The sequence below is a fragment of the Elgaria multicarinata genome, chromosome 5 (genome assembly GCF_023053635.1).
Source record: "Elgaria multicarinata webbii isolate HBS135686 ecotype San Diego chromosome 5, rElgMul1.1.pri, whole genome shotgun sequence".
NCBI classification, from domain to species: domain Eukaryota; kingdom Metazoa; phylum Chordata; class Lepidosauria; order Squamata; family Anguidae; genus Elgaria; species Elgaria multicarinata.
The window spans coordinates 139299952-139324729 of record NC_086175.1 but is presented as its reverse complement, the minus strand read 5'-3'; the positions used below and the strand labels follow the sequence as shown (position 1 = coordinate 139324729).

The 24778-nt window shown below is 45.2% G+C and overlaps 1 protein-coding gene across 1 annotated transcript in view; it reads right to left on the bottom strand.

The window, feature by feature from the left end:
• LOC134399723 (disintegrin and metalloproteinase domain-containing protein 29-like) overlaps positions 1–10308 on the bottom strand; it is a 66653-nt gene extending 56345 nt beyond the window's left edge. The window contains exons 1-2 of the mRNA XM_063127809.1: positions 10291–10308; positions 9368–9394 (exon numbers count right to left, since the gene is read on the bottom strand). Coding sequence (XP_062983879.1) covers positions 9368–9394; positions 10291–10308 — 45 coding nt within the window. The remainder of the gene's footprint in view (positions 1–9367; positions 9395–10290) is intronic.
• Between the last annotated feature and the right edge of the window lie 14470 nt (positions 10309–24778).

Below are 24778 nucleotides of genomic sequence, written 5' to 3'. Positions count from 1 at the left end.
CATAGCCAGGGCTCTCTGGGCGGTTTACTTCATTTACTGTTCCCCCCCCCCCCCGCAAAAAAAAAACACGTTTACAGAGCCACCACACGTGAAAGAATGATCAGCATTATGGTAAAACCATTTTCTTGAATTATTGTGTGAATTACTTTCCCACCGTTTTCACTATTTTGATTCTTTGCTAGAGTGACCCTATGGAAAGGAGGGCAGGGCTCCTGTATCTTTAACAGCTGTATTGAAAAGGGAATTTCAGCAGGTGTCATTTGTATGCCTGCAGCACCTGGTGAAATTTCCTCTTCATCACAACAGTTAAAGCTGCAGTTGCCCTGCCCTGTTTTAAATCTGGTCACTCTAATATAGCTCCTGCAGCTTTAACTGTTGTGACGAAGAGGGAATTTCACCAGGTTCTCCATATATACAAATGACACTTGCTGATATTCCTTTTTCTAGGCAACTGTTAAAGATACAGGAGCCCTGTCCTCCTTTTCATAGGGTCACCCTAGGTATGGATAAGGTTAAAAGGCCTTCTAGGATGCCGCTCAGGATGGCTGGGAACCAGGCAAGAAAGGGACTTCAGTTCTACTGAGAACGAACTTCATTTACTATTTCCCCCAAAATCACTTTTACAGAGCCACCACACGTGAAAGAATGATCAGCATTATGGTAAAACCATTTTCTTGAATTATTGTGTGAATTACTTTCCCACCGTTTTCACTGTTTTGATTCTTTGCTAGGGTGACCCTTTGAAAAGGAGGGCAGGGCTCCTGTATCTTTAACAGTTGCATAGAAAAGGGAATTTCAGCAGGTGTCATTTGTATATATGGGAAACCTGGTGAAATTTCCTCTTCATCACAACAGTTAAAGCTGCAGGTGCCCTGCCCTCTTTTGTATCTGGTCACTCTAGAGGGGATTCCAGAAACGTTGTTTTTAAACAGATACTGTTGTTTTTATGTTTTTGATGGTTTTAAATTTTGTATACTTTTCAATGTTTACTGTTTTTAATTTTTGTAAACCACCCAGAGAGCTTTGGCTACGGGGCGGTATATAAATGTAATAAATAAATAAATAAACAAATAGTTAAAGCTGCAGGAGCCCTGCCCTCTTTTGTATTTGGTCACTGTTGTATAGCTCCTGCACCTTTAACTGTTGTGATGAAGAGGGAATTTCACCAGGTTCTCCATATATGCAAATGACACCTGCTGAAATTTCCTTTTCTATGCAACTGTTAAAGATACAGGAGCCCGGTCCTCCTTTTCATAGGGTCACCCTATTCTTTGCTAGTTTAACTAGCAGGATAGATTGGATTCCCACAACTCTTTTTGTGGTGGTGGGGGAGTGGGAAAGTACGAGGAATTATTAGGAAAGGGATCAGAATAAAAAAGCAAACATCAAAATCCTATTCTTCAAATCCATGGTGCACCCAAATTTGGAATATTGTATGAGTATTTCTGGCCATCCCATCTCAAAAATGATATTTTAGAGCTAGAGAACAGAGGGACGGAGAATCCTTTTAAAAAAAACTTTTATTAAAATAGAGTCTAAGGGGTCATTCCCTCCCACCTTCTTCAGGTCCACATTAATCCTTTAGCTTCAGGTTCAGTGACCTGTAGCCCAAGTATATTTCTTTATTTAAAATATTTATATCCCGCCCTCTATCACTAAGATCTCAGGGCGGCGTACAGATAAAAACATACAGTATAAAACAATAAATATACACAGTTAAAAACAAATTAAACCATAATCCAAGTTAAAACAATATATAATTTAAAAGCAATAGATGCAGTTAAAACAGTTAAAGCAACGTGCCAGTGAGTTTAGCCATCAAAGGCTTTGTTAAAAAGCCGTGTTTTCACGTGGCGTCGAAATGCAATCAACGTTGGCGCCAGTCGGGCCTCCCAGGGGAGGGCGTTCCACAGCCGGGGAGCCACCACAGAGAAAGCTGTCGAGGAAATCAAGCTGGGTGGTTCTTTGACTATGCCCATAAGTATAGGGAAATGGCTCTATAAATCATTAGCTATGTAAACCATTGGGTTCATGGCTTCCTGCTTCTTTAAAACGTATTTTTAATGCTGAAATTGCTTTCACGATTAAGCTGATGCTGAAACCGTGTCACAAGACAGGCGGTGTCCACACCAGCAGTCGTAGGGTGGAGTAAGATGTCTGCAAGGCAAGATAACCGATAAAAGAAACAGATGGAGATGTATTTCCTGTAGCTGTTGCAATACCCATATATGTATGGTATTCTAGTCAGAGAAGTACTTAAACTCTGTACATGCCTAAATGCTTTGCTTCTCATTGGTTAGTGAATTGCAGAGCTGGATTATGATTGGTGGGAAGGTTCTGCCATTGTATCTGAAGGGAACTGACCCTATAAATATGCTAGCCTTTCCTGAAATTCTTGGGCAGTTCCTCAGGTCTTCTGAGACTGTCACCCTGCAGCGCTGCTTGTAATAAACCTTCTAAAGAGAGAGAAATGGTGTCTTGAGAGTCTGTGACCACCACTCAGCGAACCACGGGGACCCGCTCTTTCAGGTGCCCCCACAGAGAAAGCCCTCTCCCTTGTCCCATCATAACGTATATGTTGCATTGGCGGGATGCGGGAAGGGCTCCTGCACCACCTGCACCACCACCACCACTCCTCCTTATCGTTCTTCAGCTGGTCCATGTGTATTATTTATTTACGCAAAGCCAATGGCCACAAGTCATGGGAGTCCAACGGTGCTGGGGCAGTGGAGGCTGTGGGTTCTGATGTTAGTGGGATAGTGAATCCATGCCAGATTTCAGTCAGAGCCAGAGAACTCTAAAGGAGGTGTCCAAGGTGCTGAACCTATTTGGGGGTGGGGGTGGATTCCACACCTTGGATACCTCCTTTAGATTCTAACTGGTTCTGAATGAAAAACACAGCGGATTCACTGCCCCATTGACAGTGGAGTCACCAGCTTCCACTGATCTGGAGGGACCCAGAGGTTCATCATCATACAGGGGGAAATCCTGTTTGTCCCCCCATTACTTCCTCTTTTGAAAGAGATTGGCCGTAGCTAGACCTAAGGTTTATCCCAGGATCATCCCGGGTCCGTCCCTGCCTGAGCGCTGGACGCCCTGTGTGGCACCTAGATGAACAGGTTTGACCCCAGGACAATCCTGGGATAAACCTTAGGACTAGCTATGGTCGAAGTAAACCACGTGCACGTGGCCCGTTCAGTGGGCCGTTTTGATCCCACTGCTTCTCCTGCACACAGCAGGAGAGAGCGGCAACTTACGTCTTTAAAAATAAATCGGACTTACTGGGCCGTTGTTTTGTGGTGCAAAGAAGGCTAGAAGAGGCCTCGGGAGGCGCGTGGGAGGCAAACGATGTTGTGAGAGGGACCGTGAAAATCCGTGAGTGCTCAGTAACGAGCATGCAATAAAACACTCGTCTGATGGAGCTCCCAGAGTAGGAAAAACTGGCCTAGAGCCTAAGAGGTTTTTCTCCATCTACGTCACACTGGCCAGGGTAGGAGGTATTAGATTATTAACAGAATATTAATCAATGCATGTAGGCTGTTGCAGTGCAAGAAAAATTACCTTAGTCTGGAACTCAACTTTAGGTCCAAAAACTTTGGGTATGATAACTTCAGAGTAACGGTATTCTGTAGCTTCCACGAAGCCTAGAAAGGAAAGCAGTTTTTTAAAAATGTAGAATGTATGCCCAGACACTTGCCATAAACGTGTTGCCTTTTGAGCCAGAGAGTGGCGTGGCAGATGGCACTTTGGTGGTCAACCAAGGGCTCCAGCACTCTTGTTCCTATGCAGCCAAGAAGTCTGGGGGAGCAAGCCTCCACTTCCCAGCCCAGCCCAGTGCATGCTGACTTGAAAATAAACACTACTGAGGACAGTGGGGCTTACCCCAAGTGTCCAGGGTTGAGTATATTTACTCTGCAGTTAAGTCCAACTGGTTTTGATGGGGCTAGTCTCAAGTAAGCACGCATACAAACACAGTCCAACCCCCTGCATGCTAACTCAGAAGAAACACCCACTGTTTCCAATAGAGTCTGCTCCCAGTTACATGCGCTTAGGATTGTCACCTCCCAATTTGGCGTTTACTGCTCGTCTGCAAAATGGGAAGAGAATCTATCACAGATTTCCTGTGAGAAAAAGTACACAAAAAGTGCATTACTGCACCTTAATAATACAATAAAAATGATTCATAATTTCAAGACCTGCATTTATTTATTTATTTATTTATTACATTTATTTATTTATTTATTTATTTATTTATTACATTTCTATACCGCCCAATAGCCGGAGCTCTCTGGGCGGTTCACAAATTCCAGGCATGCATGCAGGGTGATACCCTAAAAGAGATGTGAGTTTTATACTGAAAAGTGGAGTAATTTTGCTGGCAAGCACTCTGTGCCTTCCTTCTGCCATTTGTTGTTAATATTATTAATTACATTTTTATACCGCCCCATAGTCAAAGCTCTCTAGGTGGTTTACATAAGATTAAAACAATTAAAAATGATATGCAAAATTTTAAATCATAAAAACATACAACATACACAAAAACATACATCTAAAAATATCTGTAAGATGTCAGCCGAACCTAAAAACAGATCCGGGATCGGTTAAGCTCATCACATATTGCTAAATGCCTGGGAAAAGAGAAAAGACTTGACTTGGCGCTGAAAACATAGCAATGTTGGCGCCAGGCGGGCCTCATCAGGGAGATCATTCCATAATTGGGGGGCCACCACCAAGAAGGCCCTCTCCCTTGTTGCCATCCTCCAAGCTTCCGTCGGAGTAGGCACTCGGAGGAGGACCTTAGATGTTGAGCGCAGTGTACATGAACAGTGCAGGTTCATGTTGGGAGAGGCGTTATTATTATTATTATTATTATTTATTTATATAGCACCATCAATGTACATGGTATTGTGGTCCCAAGCTGTGTAAGGCTAAATAGGTTACAACCAACATCTTGAATGTATTATCTTTTAAACGCCTCTTAAAAATAATCTTTTTAAACAAGCCTTCCCTGGACTGTAATTTATTCTGGTTTTAAATGAATTTAAAGTTTTAAATTGGATTTCATGGTTTTAGTTGTAAACTGCCCAGAGAGCTTAGGCTGTAGGGCAGTATAAATATGTACTGAATAAATAAAAATTCTTCAAGCTGTTCTTCTCCTCTGGATATGTCTGAACAGCAACATGCCCCTATGTGGACAGAAAATAAGTTTGGGCTGCTAGGTCTTCATGAGCATTTGTTTCTTTGAGACACAAGCAAAGGGTGGTGAGGTCTTTTGACATGCTCAGGATCGATCTTGTCAGGATGCTCCCCTTCTTGATCCCAGATGTTTATTCAGGCACTCTGCAGATGCTCAGAGGCACTGTTTGATTTAGTGCTGGCGTAGAAATCCAATTCTGGAATTGAGCTCCAATGTTAAAACGCTTTACCTGCTCCCCACATCTGGCAGTACCCCAAAGGTTTGGGGGACCCCCTATAGCCTCCCTCCCTTTTTACACACCCAGGATGAGGAGGTGCAGAAGGAGGAGGAGAAGCAAGGCCCCAGGGCCTGACACTCCCCACTCGCAGCACGGGAAAGGGCGGCGAGGCCTCAAGGGACGGCTCCCCGCGGCCATTTCCTGCCACCTCACAGCTCCAACTGCCACTTGCTTCCAGTTCTACCAGCTCCACCGCCACTCAAACCGAAGCCCGGACTTGAATGGCTCCCTCGACCTCAAGCCCCGCCCCTTTGTAGGGGTTTCTCCTAAACCTGCTATTATACCTTTAGTAGCATCACACCATTAAGCAGCTAGCTAGCGTTGCCATTTTGTGTGCGTGCGTCCTACGTGACGTTCTAAAAACCTGTTTAGGGTGCACAGAAAATAAAGGTCTACAACCTAGGGTGACCATATGGAAGGGAGGACAGGGCTCCTGCATCTTTAACAGATGAATTATTATTATTATTATTATTATTATTATTATTATTATTATTATTATTATTATCCCACTTTTTCCCAGTACTGGGACTCAAGGCAGTGTAGAAATGGTAATTTCAGCAGGTGTCCTTTGTATGCATGCAGCACCTGGTGAAATCCCCTCTTCATCACAACCATTAAAGCTGCAGGAACCCTGCCTAGCATGACCAGATACGAAAGAAGGCAGGGCTCCTGCAGCTTTAATGGTTGTGATGAAGAGGGGATTTCACCAGGTGCTGCATGCATACAAAGGACACCCGCTGAAATTACCATTTCTACACCGCCTTGAGCCCCAGTACTGGGAAAAAGTGGAATCATCATCATCATCATCATCATCATCTGTTAAAGTAGAGTTGGAAGGGGCCTATAAGGTCTTCAAGTCCAATCACAGTTGTGATGAAGAGGGAATTTCACCAGGTGGCGCTGCATGCATACAAAGGACACCTGCTGAAATTCCCTTTTCTATGCAACTGTTAAAGATACAGGAGCCCGGTCCTCTGTTTAATGTGGTTGCCCTATTACAGCCCCCATGCACAGGATGTGCCCTTAAAGACTCAAATGTCCAAAAACACTCCTTGAGGTGATTATCACACCTTGGGGCTCAATCCCCCTCTGCAATCTCTTGCCCTTAGACAGGATAGATTGCCTTGGTTTTGCACTGATACATTAAAATGATTGAAGAAATGTTTGCTAAAGGGAATCTATCATTTGTAGATTCCTACATGATAGCCTTGTTCTTTGCTGGTAATGAAGATGTCGTAGGGGTGGAGAAGAGGGAAGTGAAGGCCACAAGATCTGGCTTTTGTGACTCCAATTTACCCGAATCCCAAATTGCCCTATGCCAATTTAGGGGGATTTTATTATTATTATTTCTCTCCAACCCCCAATTTTTTTTAAAGGAATGATTATGGCCTAATCTACACAAAGCAGGATATAGCACTATGAAAGTAGTATGAAAGGGGTCTATGGGCCCCAACAGTTGTCAGTGCGCTTCAATACCGCTATAAAGCAATAGTGTGGCTCCTGCCTCTTATATACCACTTTCATACCGCTTTCATAGCGCAATATCCTGCTTGGTGTAGATTAGAGTCACCATATGAAAAGGAGGACTGGGCTCCCGTATCTTTAACATAAGGTGACAATATGAAAAGGAGGTCAGGGCTCCTGTATCTTTAATAGTTGTATTGAAGAGGAAATTTCAGCAGGTGTCCTTTGTATATATGGAGAACCTGGTGAAATTCCCTCTTCATCACCACAGTTAAAGCTGCAGGTGCCCTGCCCTCTTTTAAATCTGGTCACTCTAGTATAGCTGCTGCAGCTTTCACTGTGGTGATGAAGAGAGGATTTCACCAGGTTCTCCATATGTACAAATGATACCTGCTGAAATTCCCTTGTCTATACAACTTTTAAAGATACAGGAGCCCTGTCCTCCTTTTCATATGGTCACCCTATTTAACAGTTGAATAGAAAAGGGAATTTCAGCAGGTCTCATTTGTATGCATGCAGTACCTGGTGAAATCCCCTCTTCATTGCAACAGTTAAAGCTGCAGGAGCTGTGCCTAGGGTGACCAGCTACAAAAAAGGGCAGGGCTCCTGCAGCTGTAACTGTTGTGAGGAAGATACAGGAGCCCTGTCCTTGTTTCCATATGGTCACCCTAGGTAGAGTCCTATGTGGTGAAGGAAAGAGGAGCGTTCAGTGGCTGGTCAATGCCAGCCTTTTTCTCTTTAGGCCTGGAAATTGTTGGAAAAGCCTTCTGTCAAAGTTGGTGAAATCTGCCCCTTTCCCTCCACCTTGGAAGGAAAATGTCTTGGAAAATAAAAGACCACTATTAAAGCTGAACAGTGTGTCTGAGGTAGATCAGGCCTGGTCCTCACAGAGGCCTTGTTTCCTGGCAGAGGCCTAATATACCTCATTTATTTTCAAGACATTCCTCCTTCCCTTCGGGTAGGGCCCAGATTTCATCCTTTTGTCTTTAACCCTGGAAATAGCTGAGAAGATTCTTCTGTCAGGCCTGGTAAAATCTGCTGCCCCCTCTTCCCTTTGCCGGGAAGGAAAACGTCTTGAAAATAAAAAGCAACCATTACTCAAGTAGGGTGACCCTATGAAAAGGAGGACAGAGCTCCTGCATCTTTAACAGTTGTATTGAAAAGGGAATTCCCTCTTCATCACAACAGTTAAAGCTGCAGGAGCCGTGCCCTCTTTTAAATCTGGTCACTCTAGTATAGCTCCTGCACCTTTAACTGTTGTGATGAAGAGGGAATTTCACCAGGTTCTCCACATATACAAATGACACCTGCTGAAATTCCCTTTTCAATACAACTGTTAAAGATACAGGAGCCTTGTCTTCCTTTCCATATGGTCACCCTAACTCAAGTACAGAGTAACTCATGTGTCTGATTAGGTCTGTTCCGCTCATAGGCTTTGTTTCTCAGCAGTAGCAGTGGACATTGGCTGTACGACAGCCAGAACTTCAACAGGTGCAGTTCCTATCTCCAAATGCTGAGGGGAACTTCACCTACTGAGTTTCTGCCTGTCACTCCGGTGCTTCTAACCAGCTGAGTGGGCCACTCACAATACAATCCCCTTCCTTGCTGTAAAGTACCTATTACTACAATCCTTTTTACACTTTATACTGCATCTCCAGATGTCCCACGCTCTCTAAAAGTTATGTAATTTATAGGGTGACCCTATGGAAAGGAGGACAGGGCTCCTGTATTATAACAGTTGTGATGAAAAGTAGGGTGACCCTATGAAAAGGAGGACAGGGCTCCTGTATCTTTAAGAGTTGTATTGAAAAGGGAATTTCAACAGGTGTCATTTGTATATATGAAGAACCTGGTGAAATTTCCTCTTCATCACAACAGTTAAAGCTGCAGGAGCCTGCCCGCTTTTAAATCTGGTCAATTTAGTATAGCTCCTGTAGTTTTAACTGTTGTGATGAAGAGGGAATTTCACCAGGTTCCCCATATATACAAATGACACCTGCTGAAATTCCCTTTTCAATACAACTGTTAAAGATACAGGAGCCCGGTCCTCCTTTTCATATGGTCACCCTATGAAAAGGGAATTTCAGCAGGTGTCATTTGCATGTACACAGCACCTGGTGAAATTCCCTCTTCATCGCAACAGTTAAAGTTGCAGGAGCCCTGCCCTATTGACCAGCTACAAAAGAGGGCAGGGCTCCTGCCCAGACAGCTTCGGCTATTGGGCGGTATAAAAATGTAAAAAATAAATAAAATGTAATAAATAAATAAATAAACTGTAGTGATGAAGAAGGAATTTCACCAGGTGCTGCATGCAAATGACACCAGCTGAAACTACCTTTTCTATACAATTATTAATGATACAGGAACCCTGTATTGCTTTCCATATGGTCACCCTAATATAATTCCATTTATTTTTTGAAAAAGCTTACGGATAGTAGCAGCAGCAGCAGCAGGGCCTGCAGTGGCAGAAAGAACCGGAGGCCATCCAGGGGAAGGGTGTTTCCACCCCACCGCATCCCAGAGGGGGCCACAGTAAGTGCTCTGGAGAGACAGCAATGTGCTAGGAGGATGGACATCTGACTTCAGTGTGATGGAGCACGTTGTGCATGCAGAAGGTCCCAGGTTCGATACCCATCTTCTCCAGGTAGGGAAGGAAGGAAACCTGTCCTGAAACCCTGAGGAACTACTGCAAGTCAGTGTCGATAATACTGGGCTGGATGGACCAATGGTCTGACTCAGTATGAGGCAGATTACTATGTTCCTATATCCATCTGTGTACATATTTCCTTAAATTAATTAAGTGACTGCTGTTCACTCACAGGGCTACAGTGCCATTGAGTGGCCAGTTTCAGGTACTACATAACAGCTTGCAAACATTTTCTGTACGTGTAAGAACTTCATCCTTTTGGCATCCATGGGATTAGATTTTTGTCTCTGTTTTCAGTAGGGCTGTGCTCCACTCCGTTTCGGTTTGTAGAAGCGGGAGCGAAGCGGCCTGATTCGCCTCCGCTGAAGGCGGAGCTGAATCGGGTCAGGGGAGCTGCGGATTGAGACAAAGCGGATCGCGACAAAGCAGATCGCTTCGCCTCGATCCGGAGCTCCGAAGACAGGGAAGTGTGGGGGGAGGGGAGCTTATCTGGTGGCGGCAGCGCAGTCTGTGTGGCAGCAGCAGAGCCAGGTAAGGGGGCAGGGGGGAGGGGGCTTACCTGCCAGCTTCGCAGTCTGGCGCTGGCTTCAACTGAGGGCCAGGCCTCAAACCGGATGAGCAGGCCATGGCCTTCTCTTCCGGTTTGAGAGCTGGCGCTGGATCGCAACGGATGCAGGTAAGTGGTGTGGGGGAGGGGGGCCTTACCTGGCCGCCGCGGTCCATGCGGTGGCAGACAGCAGAGCCAGGTAAGGGGGAGGGGGACTTATTCGCCCCCATTTTGTCCCCCCTTCCCCACTTACCTGCCTCCGCCATGGAAGCAAGTAAGTGGGGAAGGGGGGGGGAATGGTCGGCCAATCTTGATCCGACCCTTCGAATCTCACTCTGTGATCTGATCCGGAGTGGGTCGGGGGAGGGTTGGATTGGCCTGAACTGGTTCGGGCCCACTCTGAAAGTTCTGGATCGGGCCACAAAGTGGTTCGGGGGGCTGGTGCACAGCCCTAGTTTTCAGAGTGCCAATTCACACATTACCATCTAATGAGAGAATATGTGTATTTAAAACGCCACTTTCGTGTGTGCTTGTTCATAAACGCTCTGGAATTAGGAATGAGCAGTGAAGTGGCCAAGCTTGCCAATGACACAAAATTATTTAAGGTTGTTAAAACGCAAAGGGATTGTGAGGAGCTCCAAAGGGATCTCTCCAAGCTGGGAGGGCGGGCGTCCAAACGGCAAATGCGGTTCAATGTAAGCAAGTGTAAGGTGATGCACGTTGGGGGGAAAAAACCTCAACTTCAAGTACAACCTGTTGGGGTCTGAGCTGGCGGTGACTGAACAAGAGAGAGATCTTGGGGTTGTAGTGCACAGCTCCATGAAATAAAACTGCCAGCATCATCCTGCCTTTAGACAAATCGATGGTGCGACCACACTTAGAATACTGTGTACAGTTCTGGTCACTGCACCTAAAAAAGGATATTACAGAGCTGGAAAAAGTGCAGAAAAGGGTGACTAAAATGATGAAGGGGCTGGAGCGTCTCCGCTATGAGGGAAGTTTGCAACAACTGGGATTGTTTAGCTTGGAAAAAGGAGGCTGAAGGGAGACATGATAGAGGTGTGCAAAATTATGCCTGGTGTGGAGAATGTAGATGGGGAGACATTTTTCTCCCTCTCTCAAAATATTAGAACCCAATGGGGTCATCCCACGAAGCTGATGGGTGGGAGATCCAGGACAAATAAAAGGAAGGACTTCTTCACACAGTACATAGCTAAATTATGGAATTCACTGCCACAAGATGTAGCGATGGCCACCCATTTGGAAGGCTTTAAAAGGGGGTTGGATAAAGTCCTGGAGCAGAATGCTATCAATGACTGCTAGCCCTGATGGTTACATGCTACCTCCAGTATTCGAGGCAGTAAGCCTGTGTGCACCAGTTGCTGGGGAACATGGGCGGGAGGGTGCTGTTGCACCATGTCCTGCTTGTTCATCCCTGGCCGATGGCTGGTGGGCCACTGTGTGAGCAGAGTGCTGGACTAGATGGACCCTTGGTCTGATCCAGCCTCTGGGCTCTTCTGATGTTCTTATGTTTGAATGGTGGAGAATAGGGCAGACGGCCTTATCCTCATGCATAAGAAGCTGACTTATACTGAGTGAGACCATTGGTCCATTGAGCCCAGTGTTGAGTTGGATCTGGATTTTGGTGCACACAACTGGCTGGCAGAAGTAGATTCCTCTGAGAGTTGCACCCCACAGCAGCTCCTCCAGCTCTCTGTAAATGCTACACAGGAGGTAATAGAATCATAGAATCATAGAATAGCAGAGTTGGAAGGGGCCTACAAGGCCATCGAGTCCAACCCCCTGCTCAAAGCAGGAATCCACCCTAAAGCATCCCTGACAGATGGTTGTCCAGCTGCCTCTTGAAGGACTATAGTGTGGGAGAGCCCACCACCTCCCTAGGTAACTGGTTCCATTGTTGTATTGTTCTAACAGTCAGGAAGTTTTTCCTGATGTCCAGCTGGAATCTGGCTTCCTTTAACTTGAACCCATTATTCCGTGTCCTGCACTCTGGGAGGATCGAGAAGAGATCCTGGCCCTCGTCTGTGTGACAACCTTTCAAGTATTTGAAGAGTGCTCTCATGTCTCCCCTCGATCTTCTCTTCTCCAGGCTAAACATGCCCAGTTGTTTGAGTCTCTTTTCATAGGGCTTTGTTTCCAGACCCCTGATCATCCTGATTGTTCGGCTTGTGGAAGTCAGGAAGTTGTAAAGGAGCTGTTATGTTCTGGATCCCAGACTAGTAAGGGGAAGTTTTCAGCAACCTGTTGTGTCGAGTTTGCAAAACACTTTGGTGAGAAAATTGCCCGTATGTATTCTGACCTGCCTTCCGTATTGAGTGCAGGCTCTAGGGAATTTATTGAGGCAGTCATTCTTCCAGTTTTGATGCATGAGCTTCAGCCTGCTCAATCTGAGAATCTGAACAAGGTGCTTGGAAAAGTGAGGCGAAACATTTCTTTGCTGGACCTAGTTAGTTAAAGCTTCCCGAGGAGGACTGGACAGTTGGGCAGCTGAGGTGGGAACGGCTTTCTTCGGGGAAGGCTGTGTCCTAATGCCTTTAAAGAAAGTTGTAGTAAGGCCATTTTTGGAAAATAAATAAATAAGAGGGCAATCCTCTGGCCTTGGACAGCTTGGGGGCGGGCATAGGATAGTTTGGATTCCTGGATCTGAGGTCAGACCGAGAAGTCTGAGCTCTCCCCCCACCATTGCAGCCAGCATGGGGGGAACCATGCCGCCCGTCTTTCTGAAGTTGCAAAAGTGCCCTCAGAGGGAAGGTAATGTGGGCGTTCCCATGGGCAGAGGACAGGGGACTTGGGAGGCCAGCTTATGAGGAATCCTCTGGGCTCCCCATCCTCCTTTCCTCATCTTCTCTGACACCTTAGCTACACAGGGGGGAAAGCCTACCTAGCTGAAATGCAGATAGAATCATAGAATCATAGAGTTGGAAGGGGCCTACAAGGCCATCGAGTCCAAACCCCTGCTCAATGCAGGAATCAATGTACATGGGGTTCCCAGGTAGTCACCCTTCCAGAAACTGACCAGGCCTAGACCCACTTAGCTTCATCAAGGTTGCAGCCTCCCATGCCATCACACCAAAGGCAACCTCAAGAGGAGTGTGGAATAGCACCTCTGCCACTCTTTCCACTCTACGTTCGATGGTCGTAAGCCCGCATGATTGGAGACTTATGACCATCCCCATAGGTTTAGATAATTATCAACCAGCCTCCAATATTCCTTTTCTGGGCAAGGTCCTGAAGCTAGGGTGACCAACTATCAGGAATTCTCCGGATTTGTCCAGGATTTTGTTTTATCCTGGGTGTCAGGGTGGTGGTGGTTCTATTGTCCAGTGTACTTTCCCATCCTCCATGCTCCAATCGAGGCACTAAAGGGGAAAGCGCAGCATTCCTGCACATTATAGAAAAGACTCTGTTTGGAGCAGTGAATGGTGTGTGTGGGGGGAATGACACACTTTCTCCTCCTCCACTCCTATTGGGGCCTTTAAGCAGCCACCCATTCGCACACCTGAGATCAACATCAAGCCTCTAGAGAAATCTTTTTCCCCAATCAGGGGGAAGAGGCTTACTTGGAGGATGGAGGTAGGTGTGTGGGGGGCAGTGGAGGAATGGGGTGCTGCTGTGGGGAGGCTTCTTTGGGTGTCCCTTCCAACCCCCCCAATTTTCTGTTTGTTTTGTTGTTGTTATAACCCCACCTCCCATAATGCAATGGATCGAGGACCTAATAACATTACCAACTTTTGAATGAGTGTTATATAGCGTCAACTTGTAAGTGGATAAACATATGGATATCTGGTCTGCTTTTCTTGAAACTTTTGTATAACTTCCCCCTTTTTTGAACGGTACATACGATGGAAAATGATAATTTTATATACACAACCTATGGGTGTCCCCCCCCGCCCCCCGTTTTCATGATGTATTTTCTGTTCTGTTTGCTGATATTCACATTTTTTTTTTAAAAAAAAGGGGAAATAATAACCCCATTTGTGCAAATATTTCTGCCAATTAGATGGAAAATATAGATGTTACTGGCAACAGAAGGGTAACTATGCCTCCCATTAAATAGTGTGAAATTAAAATGATCAGGAATTCCAAAAATGAATGGAAATAACAAAAACAAAAAATGTGGTTTTCACCAGGGCCGGCTCTACCATTGTGCAGAGTGAGGCAGACACTTGACACAGCAGATATTGGCGGTAGGGAACAGAAGCCTGGAATTGGAGGACAGAGCTGTGTATGCCTAGTGGCCTGCCCAGCACCCCCTAAGCTAGCCTGCTGCCCTCAACTGCGATGGAGAACATTGTCATATTGATGGTGTTGAAGTGAGATTGAACTGCAAGGTCCAATAGTTTCTGTTCATGAAACAGGGGCAGACAGGGAGCCATTTTGTTCTTTGCCTCTGAAAGAAAAATTACTTGGGTCAGCCCTCATGTAGAACCATAGAATAGCAGGGTTGGAAGAGACCTATAAGGCCATCAAGTCCAACCCCCTGTTCAATGCAGGAATCCACATTAAAGCATACCTGACAGATGGCTGTCCAGCTGCCTCTTGAAGGCCTCTAGTGTGGGAGAGCCCACAACCTTCCTTGGGAATTGGTCCTATTGTCGTACTGCTCTAACAGTCAGGAAGTTTCTCCTGATGTCCAGCCGGAATCTAGCTTCCTGTAACTTGAGCCCATTATTCTGTGTTCTGCACTCTCGGATGATTGAGAAGAAATCCTGGCCCTCCTCTGTGTGACATTTCAAGTCCTTGAAGAGTGCTATCATGCCTCCCCTCAGCTTTCTCTTCTCCTGGCTAAACCGGTCCAGGTCTCTCCTCACAGGGCTTTGTTTCCAGACCCCTGATCACCCTGGTTGCCCTCCTCTGAACACGCTCCAGCTTGTCTGCGTCCTTCTTGAATTGTGGAGCCCAGAATCTACTCTAGATGAGGCCTAACCAGGGCCAAATAGAGAGGAACCAGTACCTCACGTGATTTGGAAGCTATACTTCTATTAATGCAGCCCAAAATTGCATTGGCCTTTCTCGCAGCCATATCGCACTGTTGGCTCATATTCAGCTTGTGCTCTACAACAATTCCAATATCCCCCATCTTAGAACTGCATTTTAACAGAATGAATAACTAAATCCATGAAGTTTTAATCATGAAAATGTATGGGATAGCAAACCGAAAACAAATTCTTGCATGCCCCTATGCAACCGGATTGTCATCTTGTAATGTGAGATACCCAGCTGCCAACCCCCACACCCTCATCACTCTTAAAAACTAGAGACTTCGGAGGTCTTCATATGAAATTTATTAGGAAAAGAAAATCCTCCTTTTGCCCCTTTACAGCTATTCAAGGGAGGAAAAGGAGGCACCAAAAAACCCAAATAAGAAGTAGTCAACTATCATAAGAAAAGACAGGAAAGTTTGAAAAGAGTTTTTCACACGCACAGAGTGTATATCCCTACTGACCAGACTCTCTCAAACAGTATCTACATGTGTGTGAATATATATTTATATTCACACACACGAACACACACATACAGGAAAGAGAAAGGGTGACAACATACACACCCACATTAAAACCAGTAAGGACATGTCCACAACGGGGCAACATCCATGTTGCAGGATAGCTCAGTGTTCCCCCTAAAGATTTGTTTACAGGGTAGCTATGCAGCAAGATTTGGCCGTTAGCAGAGACGTTCCTGACTCTGGGAGAATGGGGTGAATGACGGGGGTGCATGGGTGTTGTATTAAATGTGCAACTCTTGTGTGGTTTTGGGGAGCCCTTGCTTTGTTGATAGAGTGAGAGAGAACTGATTCTGAATAGACCCGTTTTCTTAAATACAGAAACTGGCAGTGATGAAGGGAAACCATCAATGCAAAGCCAGCCTTGGCCTAGCAATGAAATCTCAGCAAAGTTGGGGTTTTTTTTTAATGGTGTATGTTGCCCATGGAAACTTGAAACAAATCCGAATCCAAATTTGTGCACTGATGCTGCAAATGTAAAATTCAAGAGGTACACACTGAAACGGAAAACCCAAATCTGGATTTACCAGGTTCAGCGAGAATTCAGTGGTTCTCCAACAAATGTTAATTCATTTATTTAAAATTATTTTTAGGGCGCTTTAAGGTTGGAAACTTCCCATACTAAGCTTAATCAGGGGATATAAATGTTCCAAGCTCAAATATTACACGAGGGATGTGAATTTTGAAATTCAAAATGTCCAGAGTTTCAAACCTGATGAACTTGAAATGGACAATTTGGCAAAGGTGGAGCAGACCCCACTATTTCATTCTGCAAAAATTGGCTGCCCCCCCCCCCCCCAATTCTCCCATTTCGATATACATTTTGAAAGTAGCTCATTTGATAATTATCGGGGGGGTCGGGGGAGAGGAAGTTGTTCTCCACAGTAGTTACACCAGGTTGCATCCCAAACAGAAGACATAGCTAGACTAGACCCATTGAACTTAATGGGGCTTAAGTTAGTTATGACTAAAGATGCAATTATATGCATGCTTAGATAGAAAATGTCCTACAACTCTCAGCATTCCGCAGCCAATTGTAGGTCCTGTCCCCTCCTGTGTACACATGCATAGAATTGCATCCGAAGTCTGGATCCTACTCAATGTTTCTATGTTATTTAGCAGTCTATTATTCCCCTGACTTCCTCCTGTCTTTTGCCCACATGATACGTCATGTCTTTTGCTCACACCTATATATAATCTTATTGGCCAAGGTGACCCACATCATTTTGTTTGTAAGCATCCATGACATCATCAGACTGCATGCAGCATCACGCTGCCACCGGCTAAAATCACGTGGATTGCCACAAGGAATAGGCAGCGTGGGCAAACGAGAAGAAAGGAAACGGCCCAGAGAAATACAGCATCTTCAAAACAGTGTGAATACGTTCACGGCAAAGGCAAAGAAAGGAAAGGAAAGGAAAATAATCAGAAAATATGGGGACATGCTTTTCAATGCTTATAAAAACGGTCGTGAAGCGAGGTAAGTTTCAGCTGAGCCCTAATGAAAGCAGATGTTTAAAAAAGATGTTACATATATTTTGAAAACCCCACTTTTGGCGCGCGCGCACACACACGCACACCCAAATTGGTTTTCAGGCACAACACCAGCACAGTTAATGTTTCCAACTATTAATTTTTCTCTTCTTGTGATTTGGTCCAGAAATGGAGACCTGAGCAAGAAAACAACAACCTTCCAACACATTGAAGGGGGGGGGGGGGGAGAAATCACCTTTCCTTAGTTTTGCTGTTTGACAGAATATACTTCTGGATTTGCTCCCCATAAACATTCAGCCTCCCAAATGGCCATTGCAAATTACCCCATTTATTTTAGCTTAGTGCCCTGATCCAAGACCTCCCAGGTGCGCACGGAGGTGGGATGGATGTGTGCAGAAGTTTTCACATAAGCAAAGGTGCCCCAGTCACTCCAATGTTGAGAGCGAACGCGTTTCCCAATCTGGAGACATCCCTTCGCATGCACAGCTCTGGGGCCTCACCACAGTCTCTTCAAAAGTGGCTTTGCAGCTCACCCTCTCCTTAAAGCCTGACAAAGTGTTTGGCAGGTTTTTCCTCTTCAACAGAATCCTCAGGTCCTGTGAAATCACCATCAAGTGTGGATTATCCCAGGACTACAGAGACAGTGAACCACATTCTTGAGCTGCCATTCAGCAAAGAGTTGAGAAATAATATATTACTAAGAAGTATTTCTGGGAGCTACAGCACATCTTGGGATCAGAAAGCTCATAAGCATTTCCAGATAAAACAGAAGGTTGCAACAATCAAAGAAAAGGGTTTCCTTTCCTAGCTCTCGCTTCTTGGGTTCTTTTTCGTTCCCAGTTCATGGCTTTTGCTCCATTCCTGTCTCACCACCACCTGCAGGATTTCAGAAGAAGGAAAGTAGTTTGCGTCTCTGATCCAGAGTTGCCATCAGCTAACTTTCTCTTGGTAAGGAGATATGCAAACTTATTCAAACGGCCGCATCTCTCAGAAGGCAACTCCAAAAAGGTGAGGAAATGCAGACATTGTTCCATCCGATGAAGTGAACTATATTCCACAAGTGCTTCTGCCAGAATACATTTCTCAGACTTCAAGGTTCCACAAGAATCTTTGTTGTTTCTGCTTCATCAGGCTAACAGAGCTGCCCCTGTGGAAATGGTTTCCAGGAGCAGTTTGATCCTCAGAATTTCCTGTTTTGCCTTGTAGATGCACCGCAATGACTATGAAGTCAGCATTTATATATAAAAAAGTTTCTACTAAATTGGCAACAATCCGTGCTGAATTGGGACTGATGTCCATAAAAGTTGAAGCCCTTAAATTTGCTTTGTTTTTTTTTTTTTGGTTAAAGGTGATATTTAAACAGGCTTCTGAATTTATACTCGCTGCAGTTGAGGAAATGGCCTTTATGTCTTGGAAACAAAATATTCTTCTTACCATTTCAAATATGGGATTTTCTACACTGTTTTTATTGTCACTGGGTTATGATGAAGCAAAGTCAGCGCTGTTGCAACGTCTTAAAGATATTGAAATGCAGTCTCAAATGGCTGAAATTACAGGTTGCGCATCTAATAAGCTACATGTGCATTTAGCCCCTTTTTTCCTTAACCTTCCAGAATATCTGGTTGATTGACTCTCTGTTAAGATGAGAACAGTCTTTTCCTGGGCAAGGTTAAATATGCTCCCCTTGGCAGACTGTATGGGGTTGTCCTTGCAACCTTTTTACTTTAGAACAGTGGTTCCCAATTGGGGAGGCCGCGTAACCCACCCAGGGGGTCCGTGGCACCATTCACATATTAGCTCAGCAAGGTCCACACATTAATAAAAGAAAATACGACGTCTCCCACGCTCCGTTTGCTTCAACGGTGACATCATGTGCAAAAGCACCTGCGTGATTTAGCGACTATGGGGATTCCACACGTCGTACTGAGGGCGCTTCCATGCGCCCCCAGTGCGCACCCAAAGCAATCGTGTAGCTTGCTTGGAAGAGACGAGGAAGAGGCATCCTTGCCGCTGCCGCCACCCACCTCCCTCCTCGCTGGCCGGGTCGGAGAGCTCGGCCAAAGAAGGCGGGGTGGACAGCGGCCGAGCTCTCCGACCCGGCCAGCGAGGAGGAAGGTGGGTGGCGGCAGCGGTGGCAAGGACGCCTCTTCCTCGTCTCTTCGAACAGGCAAGTTACATGATCGCTTTGGGTGCGCACTGGGGGCGCATGGAAGCGCCCTCAGTACAACGTGTGGAATCCCCCTAGCTTCAGAGATTACTTCCCTGCACCTAATCCTGAAAACTCATGGGGAAGGAATCCTTTTCAATGTTGTGATGTACAACTAACAACTCTATCTGCGGAAGAGCGAGATGCACTTGTTGACGTGAATTGTGATGGTTCATTGAAATCATTTTTCAAAAAATATAGACTGGACCAATTCTGAGTGAAGCTTTTTCCTGATTATAAGAAGTTAGGTGAAAAAGCTTTGAAACATCTAGTTCCCTTTTGTTTCACATATCTTTGTGAACAAACATTTTCGACATTTTGTTATATGAGGAACAGGCATAGAAATCGGCTCGATGTTGATCCAGATTTGAGATTAAAAGTAGGAAATATGGAACCGGATGTGGAAGGGATCGTTCGAGACAAAAAGAGGCGTGATTTCTCCCATCACATTTAGGTTTAGTAGCAGGTAGACATGTCATAATTTGTTCAGTTGTAAACTAGACATTAGTAAAATTAAATTCGGCTTTATATTCCTAACTAAATCATTGTCATTTTTGCGTGGTAATATCACAAATATCAAGAATTTTATGATGTTTTTAGTATCCCTAAAATCCTTTGCTTATTAGGTGCTACCCCTTATTTTCTCCAAAAAATTGCTTCGCACAGGTAACTACCATAGAGATAGCAAATTTTTCAAAAGTAGGGGGTCCATGGCCTGGCATTTGAAAAACAAGGGCCCCGCAGTACTTAGCTAATTGGGAACCACTGGTTTAGAAGACATCACTCATTTTATTTTAGAATGCGAAGTCTATTCAGACATTAGGAAAATTTATAGCCTTCCTTTGCTAGTTCAGATGAAGGGAAGATCATCCCTCGAAAAGCTGTGTTTTTTATTGAATGATTTGAATAAAAATGTAACTTTTAGAACTGCTAGATTCTGCTGTGCTGGCCCTGCTCTTGCGCACAAAGGCCAAGGGGATGGATGAATGTAACACATCTATGTGAAACTGTATAATGGCTGGTTGCTAAATGCAATAATCTTGACTTGGACTTGGATATAAAAAAATAGCAACTCAGTGATTAAAATGAAAAGGGTAGCTCCAGGGCTCATATCACTAAGGATACAATGCTTAAAAACTAGGACTAGATACAGCTCCAGTGCCCAACTCTATTAAGTTACAACGTTAAAAACAAGGAGTAAATACAGAACAGATTGTAAATCAGATTAGAGAATAAGAGTCCTGCACATTATACCCATCATGTCAAATGAAACCACATGTAACCAGCTCTGACTGCTGAAAATTCTGAAGGCTTCCCTGGAGAGTGTCAGTGAAAACTGGATGTAACTGTAGAGCCTCTGACCAGCTTTTTCAGCCCATCGGTTTTCTCTGCTGGTCTTATCTTCCTTTTTTGCACTAATTCCCCTGCTCATTCTCCAAACTCCTAGGGGAAATGAGGTGCTACGAGAGAAGGAAGCCGTTATAAAGGATGGGGAAAGGCGGCTAGAAAACTCCAGTGCACGTCTCTGGCAAAGCCTTCCAAATTTTAGCAGTCAAGGATTGGTGGCTCTGTGGCTACTTTTGATGAGTTGGACACGATCAAACTGGGGAGGTTCCTAGATTGGCTCAGTTCCACACCAGTTGATGTCTATGCAAAGCCTTGCCTTTTTTTTTTTTTTTAATCCCTACCCCGGTTTTTCTAGAACTTTAAAAGCACCCATTCAGTTTTCTACACCCATATATATATTATCCAGGTCTGCGTGATGATACTTTGTGTATTTAGAAATGCGCACCATTTTTGTACCCATGCAAAATTCCAGACCCACGATTTCCTAGTGTGAGTGATATCACACCCAGAGGAAGAAAGCTCAGATGTTTCTCTGTGGTGAGGATGGCCCTCTGTTGCTTCTAATGTGTGGATTTACATCACAGGAACAGGACAGACAGATTCTGCCCACCTTTCCATCTTTACAAATTAAAAAGTAGAGTAAAATAATCCATTTTGGTGTGTGTGTGTGTGTGTGTGTATGGGGGGATTTTAGTATCACTCATAATGTAGCATTCTGTCACATAACAGACGGTAAGGATTCCTGTGCACCACCAATAATCCGTAAAAGTCATCCATGTCAGATGTGTGACCAACTACAGAACTGTCATGGTGCCTAAGTTGTTCCTTTTTATGTAGGTACATTCTATCCGAAAATAGCTCCTCCCATGACTCACACAGGCGTTGGCAGAAAGACAACCTAAAACCCACAGAGAAGTTATCCCAAGAATCTTCTTGCTTCTGGTCATCTTGGAATGGGCACTGAACTTCCCTTAAGCTTGGCTGGTGTAACATTTCCCAGCGGGTGGCCTTCATTTGCAGAGCACCCACTTTAGTTGGAGGCAACTGATGACCCCAATGGCTTGCCTGGGCTGGTAGGATGAAAGCCGGAAGTGGAGATTCCAACTACAGTTTCAGAAAGTCATGGGAGAAGCTTAGAAGTGGAAACGACCTGTTACCTTATCCACTTTCTGCCCCTAAGGAAGAAAAGCCTGTGTGGTGCAGCCGCTCATAGGGTCAGAAAGTTCAGCGTTGAAGATCAAGAGCCAAAGGGTCCCTGGGAGCTATTTTGAATGATGACACTGGAAATGGCACGGAGGTGCATTCTGCAAGGACTAGCCACTTCCGGTGGGAATTTCGCTGCTACCTTATTTCTCATTCTTAATAGATGATCTCTATTTCAAAGTCAAGTCTTCTAAAATCCTTGCAAGGAAACAATTTGTCCAAGCTTGCTGATGTCTGTGTCTTTGTTTCTGGCTTTGGGGTTCTTCTTCTTCTTCTTCTTCTTCTTCTTCTTCTTCTTCTTCTTCTTCTTCTTCTTCTTCTTCTTCCACCCCCACAATGCAGAACATCAAACCTGGACTTACTTTAACACACATATAACATAGCCTTGGTGAAATCGACTCAACCTGGACTATAAGTCTCCTTACAAGTTTTGGTGCTGCATTATTGGCAGTCCAGATCATGAATTTTCCTGAGGAACAAAGAGGTCCAGGGACGTTCTTTCATGCAATAATTAAAGAAACTCCCTATATTCGATTGTCAAGTCTAGCTTCTTACAAAGGCATTGTATAGTCTCTAAATGGAAGTATCATCTTGTATTCTCAGCTGATAACTGTTCAAAAGGATGGGGGGAGTGAGAGCAAGCTCAATTAATATGCCTGCACCATCCATGACTCCACAGCACCAGGGACAGCGAAAAGGTCACCCTTTCTCAACCTGGTGCCTTCCAGATTTATTGGACTGCAACTCCCAGCACACACCCCCACCCAGCATGTAGTCCAACACATCTGGAGGGCACCTGGTTGGAGATGGCTGGAATAAGCAGTCATTTCTTATACTTCTAAGTGGCAGAGCAGGGAGGTAAGCTCACATGGAAGGTACTGCTGAGAAATGATGATCCCTGATCCCCAGCAGCAGAATAAAGAGTAAACAAGTTAAACTGCACAGAAAGATGATACTCAATGGGAAGAGAACTGGGTCTAAAGAGGCGACTTTGTGCATCAGTGACAGAGCTGATCAAAAGAGGCCTTTGATCCCATGGAAAGCCTCAAGAAGCCATGGGAGAAGCTGTGGAGAGCCACAACGTCTCAGCCCTCAAGCCGCTCTGTCAATTGGCCAGTGCCGCACTGGGGTTGTAAGAATTGTCTTCATCCTAAACAGACCCCCCTAAAAAGTCTCTTCCTTCTGTTTCTTTTGGATAGCTCCAACCCATTCCAAGTCTAAGTGACTCAGAAATGATTAAAGACCATGTGGGGCACGCTAGTCACTATGTCGGGGGGAATGGTCAGAGCTACCCCCAAGTGGCAGTTAGCGTCCTCACTGTAGGTCACCTTGCAAAACAAGCCAAGACTGATGAAGCAAATCGCCACGAGATGGACTAAAGAGGAGCTATGAGAATAAGAGCCTCGGGACGGATGCCCAAGGTAAGACCAACACTGAGATAAGCTAGGCTATTACAAAACACCACCACATGATCACATATGGATAAGGAAAGTTCATGGAAGATAAGGCTATCAGTGGCTATTAGTCATGACAACAAGTATATATTACCTCCAGTATCGGGGGGGGCGGGGGGAGGCAGTAATGCCTCTGAATGCCAATTGCTGGGGAACATGAGTGGGAGGGTGCTGTTGCGCTCATGTCTTATAGAATCATAGAATAGCAGAGTTGGAAGGGGCCTACAAGGCCATCGAGTCCAACCCCCTGCTCAATCCAGCAATCCACCCTAAAGCATCCCTGACAGATGGTTGTCCAGCTGCCTCTTGAAAGCCTCTAGTGTGGGCTCTCCCCACAACCTCCCTAGGTAACTGGTTCCATTGTCGTTCTGCTCTAACAGTCAGGAAGTTTTTCCTGATGTCCAGCTGGAATCTGGCTTCCTTTAACTTGAGCCCGTTATTCCGTGTCCTGCACTCTGGGAGGATCGAGGAGAGATCCTGGCCCTCCTCTGTGTGACAACCTTTCAAGTATTTGAAGAGTGCTCTCATGTCTCCCCTCCATCTTCTCTTCTCCAGGCTAAACATGCCCAGTTCTTTCAGTCTCTCTTCCTAGGGCTTTGTTTCCAGACCCCTGATCATCCGGGTTGCCCTCCTCTGAACATGCTCCAGCTTGTCTGTGTCCTTCTTGAATTGTGGAGCCCAGAACTGGACATAATACTCTAGATGAGGCCTAACCCGGGCCGAATAGAGAGGAACCAGTACCTCACGTGATTTCTTCCTTGTGGGCTTCCCATTTGGGCATATAGTTGGCTACTGTGTGAACAGAACGCTGGACTAGATAGTCCATTGGGCTGATTCAGCACAGTTCTTCTTGTTCTTATGATGAAAATACCTATGCTGCTGCTGGAGCAGAGCACGTTCTGCACAAGCAAAGAGAAGAGTCATACTTAAAAACTCCCTTTTGCTCTGCCCAGTCCTCTGAGCAAGAGGGAGACGGTGCTGCAGCTTGCATCATGGGCATCATCTCATATATAGCTGGCTCTGTGCAGCAGCCAATGCACATCTGGTCCGCAGCAACCAAGATGGTGACCAACAATCCGAGCATTGCATTCCTCTCTGGAAGAACATTCTTGTCCCCTTTTTTTTGTCATTTTCTGGTGCCGCAACCATAAAAAGGTCACAGTTGGGATTACAAATCACTGATTGACACGCTGTCCTCTCAACCAAGGCATGCTGGAACCTGTAGTCCCAAGGGTTGCTGTACTGGACAGCACACTTCTCTGCATGGCTTCAGCCCGCCTGTGGCTGCCTTGATATATATCAGGGGAATGAAGAGGGATTTAACACGAGCGCATCTTGAAAGGTCCCAGTTGTAACACTCCATGGTGTTCGTTTTTAAAGGAGTGTTACAACTGGGACCTTTCAAGATGCGCTCGTGT